The following is an 8,407-nucleotide window of genomic DNA, read 5'->3' on the forward strand; positions in this document are numbered from 1 at the left end:
AATAACCAATTATATTGTTTTCTTATCCTCAAATACCGAATTCATTCACACACACACACACACACACACACACACACACACACACACACACACACACACACACACATATATATATATATTTCTTTGATATTAGTAAATCACTTAGAAATCAATTCAAATATGAGCACATAACACGAACCTTAACGTGTAAAATATATAATACTTATGCAACGATGTTTACCACTGACATTCGAAGTTGAAAGCTTACTTAACTTACTGGCATCGGTTCTGTCAAATCTTAGAGCTCGGAATACATTACTAGCATAAGCCTGCGGGTCTTTAACCTGGATATTTTTCCAGCACGTAGCCTGCGGACCTCAAGTCCGGATATATTTCTAGCATAAAGCCTGCGGATCTCATGTCCGGATATTTTCCCAGCATATAGCCTGCGGACCTCAAGTCCGGATATATTTCTAGCATATAGCCTGCGGATCTCATGTCCGGATATTTTTCCAGCATATAGCCTGCGGACCTCATGTCCGGATATATTTCCAATCTCATATATATTTGATCATATTTTAACACATCTCAGTCATCTTATCACTTAATAATCATATATTACATTCGAATATAAACTCGATACGCACATCATCATTTACATTTCAGCTCAATGGTTATATCTCATATCACTCATTCTCTTCACCATTTAATCTTAAATTCAATGTGACCATCAAACTATAAGTCATATACATGCATTATCTATTATACATCTTAATTCAAGTGCAAGCCAAAGATCACAATTTACCTACTATACTCTTATAATGGCATCGTCAGTTATATACTAAAGGAAACTACTTAAGACTTACCTCGGATATTTTGAGCAGTTATGGGTAATCTACTCATTGCTTTCTCCTTTCCCTTATCGATTTAGACCCTCTTAGCTCTTGAGCTTGATTCAAACAAATAGATCTATTTAATTTCTTATCAATTTAACAATTCAATTTAATACATGTATATCGTGCCATTAAGTACAAATGATTTTATTAACTAGCTATTTAAACATCATACATATGCTCTACTCATGCACAATCGAAAATATTACTAGCGTATTACCTTGCATTTTCGAATTACGCAACCATCACTTAATTTCATAAAAAAAAATACACATATTATCTCAGATTAACACAAGAATCAAATGCATCACTCAAAATGCAAAAGTCCGATTAAGTCTACCATTATAGCATTATCAAGTTTATGTATTTGGTAATTCAAATTCAAACACATTCAGCACTATGTATCTGATCAAATGTTTCATTTAACGCTAAACTCAATTTATAACCTTCCCTAATTAAAACATTCAACACCGACTAGACATGCTTACATGCCTAAGCCGAATATCATTTTAGACATTTGAGAAATCGTTTCTCAATTCATCTTATTAATGTTACCTCACTCAAAACATTTACACCAATCTATTATAATTAAAACCCTTGTTCAAAATAATATTCACTATAATACTATGGCCGAAACTCCTAAATAACTAACATAGTCTCTTAGATTCAATATAATCATGAATATATATATATACAACCTAAATTCCTCTCTTAACACATAATTTACTATCTTGGAATTCATTTCCTAACTAAATTAACTTACTCCAAAGCCGAATGCTACTTAAGCATTAAGCTCATGTTCTTTTCATTATTAAGCAATTTTCATAACTCAACTAACATCCATTTTCAATTTAACATCAACATTAAAAAAAATTTAACACAAAAATTCATAGCCGAATGTTGTTTATCTTAAGCTACCATTATATAATTACTTATCACTTCATACCATATTATCAAAATTGAACTAATTATACTTATATAAGTACTATCAAAGCCGAAACCTATGCATAACATTATTCAAGATTTATACCCTTAAAATCATTTACAAGGCCGAATTTGTTCAAGTAACTCAACAAGTCCAAGTTCATCTATTTCATTATAAATACTAACAATTAAGTATTAACTAGTTCAAACTTCATTTAACCATAAGAACAACAATCTATCCCCTTCAATTTCTCCCATGGTCGAATGCTCAAGACACCACACAACTCAAAATTTCCTCATGGGTTAAGTAAAGAACTTAATAACTAGCTCAAAATATGCTAAAAATCCAAGAATTAACATGAATTACTTACCTTATTTAAAGTTCAAGATCACCGAATGGTTTGCTCTTTTCCTTCTTTAAAATCGGCTAGGAAGAAACAAGGATGAATACTTTGTTTTCTTTACCCATTTTCTACCTTTAATTATTATTATTCTATAATTTAAAGCCATTTAATTAAAAATAATGCTAATAGAAAATTCATATATTTTATACTAACTAACAACATGGCCCGCCACTATAAAAAATGGGTAATTTGACATGCAAAACCATTCTTTTCAATACATACATTATTAGACCACCTTTAAAAATTACCTATCATCTTTCACATTTTTCTCACATAAGTCCCATTTAATAATTTCATATACAAATGACAAAATTAAAGCATGAAACTTTCACATATGCATGTACACATATAATAAGCATAGAATATAACAATTAATTATTTTTGTGACTCGGTTTTATGGTCCCGAAAGCACTTTCCAACTAGGGTCAAATTAGGGCTGTCACATATTCTTTCCACGTGTTCATGTTATTTCTCATCTAGCTTGTATAAATAGAAAATGTACATTGCTATTTTTTGCAGTTGAATTTCAGAGTAGCGGACTTGATGATAAAGCCTTCAGTTCAGATGATGACGAATGAGCCTTACTGCATATTATGTATTACATATATATATGTTATAGTGGTTGACGAATGCAGTTGTTTCATAATTTTTTTGCGTCATGGGAATCAAGTTGACAACATGTTGCAATGTGTTGATTGCTTTTATTAGGATTTTGTATAATTTTTTGATGTCATGTGAAATAGGTTGACAACATGTTCGCAACTTGTTGACTACTTCTATTAGGATTTTGTTTATAAATTACTAACTGCATTATTCAATGATAATTTTGTATTTATATTATCATTTCATGTTAGTTAATTGTTCAATTAATATTGACTCAAACTTTTCCAAACCTAATACATACAAATTTGCTCATATTTCACCAAAATAGGCTCTTAAAAATTAGGGAAAACGTCGTAAAAAAATATCGGACATGAGACAAAGATCTATCCCAACCTTTTTAAGTTTGCCTTAGACGGGTTTACCCTAACCATTTTAAGGTTGCTTTAGACGGGTTTATCCCAACTTTTTTTAAGTTGCCTTGGAAAAGGTCTATCGCAACCTTTTTAGGGTTGCTGTAAACGAATCTATCGCAAAATTTTTAACGTTGTCTTAGACAGGTCAATCGCAACCTTTTCTAAAAGTTTCCTTAAACAAGATCTATCGCAACCTTTTTAGGGTTACCTTAAACGAATCTATCACCAACCTTTTTAAGGTTGCCATAGACAAGGTCTATTGTAACATTTTTAAAATGTTTCCGTAGACAGGCCTATCGCAACCTTTTTTCAAGGTTGCCGTAAACAAGATATACCACAACTTTTTTAAAAGGTTGCCGTAGATAAGATCTATAGCAATTTTTATTAAGGGTTGCCGTAAACAAGGCTTCTCGCAACCTTTTTAAGGTTGCCGAAAACGAATCTATACCAATCTTTTTAACGTTGCTCTAAACGAGTCTATCGCAACCATTTTTAACAGTTGTCTTAAATCGGTCTATCGCAACCTTTTTATGGTTGTATTAAACGGGTGTATCGCAACCTTTTTCAAAGGTTGCCCTTAACTAAGTCTACCGCGACATTTTTTTAAGGTCGCCATTAACTAAGCCTTTCACAACGCTTCAATAAGGGTCGCCGTATGCTGACTTTTGGCAACGCTTTTTCAAAAGAGTCGTCGTGCCTACGCCAACGGTACTAAAGACAACCTTTTTGGAAGCGTCGAGAGAAGCGTCGCGAGACCTATGCCAACCCTTTTTGCATCGTCTTAGGTCAAAAAAAGTGTTACAATAAATATAATTCAATATATCATCATATATATTTATATATAGCATACATAAATAATTATATTTATTCAATATAAAAAGTACTATATCTATTTTTAAAATATGTATCATTGAATCAAAATTAAAGTTTTATATATATAACTACAACAAATTATAATTCATGTATAATTTTGAGATTTGTCATTACTTTTGACAAAATGCTATAAAAAATTGAAATTTCAGTATATATTTAAAATAGAAGGATATTAAAATACAAAGATATTAAAATCATTTCATCTAAAAAATAATTCAACTTTCAAAAGTCAAGCATCATATATATATATATATATATATATATTTTTGCTTGGTTTGTGAAACCATGATTTTAAGTTTTAACAATAAAAGTAAAATGTTTTACTGTGATGGTAAAAAAATATACCAGCAGTAATGGTAAAAAAAAATGCAAAACATAGGTTTTAAAGAATTGGAAGCAATTGTTTCTCTAGCATTCATTGACAATGATGGGGCTATAGATAAATTCCAGGCCTTAGTAGATTGCAGTTTCTTCAGTTTTCATTTGCCAGTAATTTGATAAATGTTGCACATGGAGATTCAACTTCAATGTTCTATATTCATTTTCCATCCATCTGCAACAAACTGCTTCCCATACTCTCAATCAACTACATAATATACCTCAATTTTCTTTTACATTTATAATTTGGATCCATTTGATGGCAATCGAGACCATCTTTAGTCACTATCTCAGAAAAATGTTGAACATGGAATGGTGGAAATAAGCAGCAAAGGCGATGCAAGTATGAACGGACTTTACTGTCTTCCTTTGTTCCTAGGAAACCTCCTGCTTGAGGGTAATCGTGCTCATCGTTTTGGGTAGCATGTGCGTCCCAATTTCGTAAATTTAGTTTTCTTCTACTGCACTTACATGAATGTTCCCGGAGGAGTTTGCAACAGGATTGCCAGATGTGTAGTGTTAATGTTGAACCAATGATGGACATTTCGGGGGACAGGGGACTGGAGCTGGGTGTGCAATGAAAGTAGGAATCTCATCCCCAGGCATTAATACGGAAACTCCGCTGGTGTACACCGCCATCTGCACAGAGTAATGATCTTTATATAACCTTCCAATCCAGATTAAGAAAGCTTTTTCCAGGAAATTAAAAGAGCATTGTATGTCACATTAGCAAAAACCAAATGAAGTGCTATATAATGACCTAGTTTCTAAGGCTCGACAAATTGATAAATCCAGAGCTGAAGATGGAACTTCTCTGGGCTTAAATGAGAGCAGTAGTAACTACAGAAACACCAAGAACAGCTTCTTCATTAACGCCACCAAGCAAATCCATCCAGCAGACAGCTTCCAAGAAAGAATCCTAGGTAAAGATGCATGGACTTTACTACCGTACATCCACAAACTGACAGGCTACCTAGTTGTTACGATAAATGTAGCAAATCGCCTCTTGGTCGGGAAAAACAAACATATAGAAGAACGGATAACAAGTGGACAAAACTCAAACTACTAATAATGCAGATTTGATGTTTTTAATTGCCTCAACTAATAGTAGAACTACAAACTTTAGTTATTTGAATCAGACAACATAATCCATAAGACTATAAGAACAGAGAAGAGCCTTATGGTTCACTAATCAATTTCTCAAATTGACAAAAGAATTTTGGTAATAAATTACACATTATGTTATGACTGTACTAAATTGGCTTCAAATTCTATGCTGTAGTATCGAATGCTTTTTCCAAAAATTGACGTTAGGCAGGACAAGTTGCTTACATCAACAAAAATCTATCTTGTCTGTTGATGTAGAGGCAGTTTCCTAACATATTCGGCCCTCGAATGCAACTAAGTATTAACTTCCAAACCTAAACTCTACATTTTCAGTGTCCCCCAATAGTTTCCATTCAAAATACTACCTGGGACATCATGTCTGAAACTTGCAAAGTGCTAACGTATCGTGTGAATTGATTTAGACCTATCAACAACAGGATTCCATGGACATTCTAACATGCCATACAGGGCTACATTAAACCATTTAGAAGATTTTGAACCGGCTTCTAATTAAACTTAACTTCACAGCAGAGAGACTAGATATTAGCATTGCGTCACTTAGGGGAAGGTTCGAAATAGTAGGTCGGTGAGCCTAATATCTGCATCAAAATCCAAGGAACACAGTAGAGTAGTCTACATGTGTAGCATGCTGAAGGACCAGTCCTGGGATACCTTCGGGAAAAGTTTAATCTAAACTGAGACAGTTCGTCTAAACTGCCCTTAATCTACCATGGTTGAAGTGCATCACACATAATATCATTATCCACAGACTCTATGGGTCAATTATCATATTGAAGCTAAAATAGAGCACCATAAGAGCTGAAAATAAGAAGACAAATCAACTGAAGTTTGTGTCCGCCATGGTTGACCATTGGCTCCCGGTCCGAAATGCTAGCAGACCATTCACTTGTCATAAAGGTCATTGCCTAAACGATCACAAACATAACAACAACACTGTTTTGACCGGCTCCAAAAAAAATCCAACTTTTGAATAAAAGATGCAAAGTTACAAACACAGGAAAGATGGAAATTTAAGCTACTGAGATGCGTTATGTCATGAGGCATCAAATTGACAAAAAATTAAGATCTCATTGGCTAACTCTAGAGTTCTAATCTAATTCAAACTTTTTAACAAAATTAAAGAAATCCCAGATGTAGAAACAGAAGGGGGTGACTCACATTTGGTGATGGGTGCCTGAGCTTGCCATTGAAACTAAGCTGAGATTCAAGGTCACCATAGTTAGGACCAGTAGGAGAAGAGTTAGGTCTGAGAAAGCGTTCAAAGATGGCCATCACTAAGAACATAGAGATGAGAATGGCAGTAGCAACAAAACCAAAGGACACCGCATTAACAGAATTGTCAAATTGCCTCCAGTGGTCCTCCTCTCTTTGTACATTCAATGGAGCTCCTATCGGTGACCAACTATACAAGTAGCTTTCTTCTTGTCCCATTTTTTCAGCAGTGGGTGCAAAAAAAAAAAAAAAACAGAAGTAATAGCGCCTTACTCAACTCTCATCCCATAGCTCTTCATGTGAGTGAGAGAAAGCAAGGGTTCTTTTTATAGTGTTAAAGTTACGGCAGTACATAAAAGCTTTTACACCAGTACCAAAGCTTCTTGGAGTATTTTAAACAGGTCAGGTTAGAGGGTTTGCAAGAGAGGAAAAGAGAGAGCAGACAGGGAGACAGAGAGAAGCACATGGGCTATCTTTACATGAAGAGGTGAAAAACAGGACTTTGGAATTTGGATATGGTTTTTCTACCTCTTTTACTACCAGTGATTTTTTTTTTTTAAATAAAAAGTTGGTGGTGGAAGAACAAACAAAATTCTGGGTATTTGCAAATTATCTGAGAGGCAAATTAAAGTGTCGGAATAGACTTCTCATGTCTTCTTCTCTTTTGCCTTCATGTAGTCACAATTTACAAGGTCCAAGACTTGGAAGGTTTCAGAATTTACCTTCTTTTTTTTTTTTTTTAAGTTCGGGAGCCAAGGTCCCCAAGAGAACCTTAGTTGTGTTTTTTTACCTGCTTGCTTTATTGCCACAACCATCCATTTTAATTGCTAAACCAGATAGTCTTTTCAACTTTGAAATCCCCATTTATTAACCTGAGCAGGAGAGTACATGGAGGGGCAATTGTGAAAATAGTTGAAGGATTTTGACAGGAGAAGTTGAATGACGGATTCCAAAGCAAAGAAATTGCAGTGATACATACACACAAAGAAATAGGAAACAAAGTACTGCAACAAGAGAACTGATACAAAATCATAAAAACAAAAAAGCATCATAATCAATCAGTGTCTTTCTTTCTTCTTTCAATCTTGGATAGGGCAACTGAGAGACAGTGATCCTCCGGTCAGGACCCTCAACGTTACATGCTTTGTGCCCTGATATTTATGTGGCACTACACATCATTTGTCACAGCTCCTCCTTGGTGAATCCTCTTACTACAACCATGATATAAAATCGGGATTCATTTCTCTTGCGATTCTTTTTAGTATAATACACAATTATTTCAAATTGTTGAGGGTCCTTTTAACATTTTCAAATGGTTGTATATGTAATTATCGAATTCATTTCTTTTATAGTCATTAATTAGAACAATCTTATCAAATTTTTAGTGCCATTACTTTGGTGCTGGTTTAAGCCCATATAAAAATTTAACAAGCTTACATACTTTATGCTTATGTTCTGGAGCAACAAATTTTTTTAGTGATTCCATGTACACTTCCTCTTCCAATTCACCATTTAAAAATATAGTTTTAATATCCATTTGATAAACAACTAAATTATACATTGAGATAAGTGCTATTAATAGTCTAATTGTAGCAATTCT

General features: G+C 33.8%; 1 protein-coding gene across 1 annotated transcript; it reads right to left on the minus strand.

Moving 5' to 3' along the window:
* Positions 1–4,529: 4,529 nt before the first annotated feature.
* On the minus strand, positions 4,530–8,098 carry LOC108484712 (uncharacterized). Its single transcript, XM_017788609.2, has 2 exons — positions 6,754–8,098; positions 4,530–5,106 (listed from the first exon to the last, which is right to left on the minus strand). Exons 1-2 carry the CDS (start codon positions 7,024–7,026, stop codon positions 4,987–4,989), a joined length of 393 nt encoding a protein of 130 aa, XP_017644098.1. The 5' UTR covers positions 7,027–8,098; the 3' UTR covers positions 4,530–4,986.
* Between the last annotated feature and the right edge of the window lie 309 nt (positions 8,099–8,407).

Source organism: Gossypium arboreum, chromosome 6, assembly GCF_025698485.1.
Source record: "Gossypium arboreum isolate Shixiya-1 chromosome 6, ASM2569848v2, whole genome shotgun sequence".
Taxonomy (NCBI): domain Eukaryota; kingdom Viridiplantae; phylum Streptophyta; class Magnoliopsida; order Malvales; family Malvaceae; genus Gossypium; species Gossypium arboreum.

What these genes read in the sequence shown, in the direction of transcription:
- LOC108484712 (XM_017788609.2), bottom strand. Translation starts at nt 7,026, where the DNA reads ATGGGACAAGAAGAAAGCTACTTGTATAGTTGGTCACCGATAGGAGCT. An exon ending in TCAGGCACCCATCACCAAAT is followed by an intron (nt 5,107 to 6,753) that starts GTGAGTCACCCC and finishes TACTCTGTGCAG; the next exon opens with ATGGCGGTGTACACCAGCGG.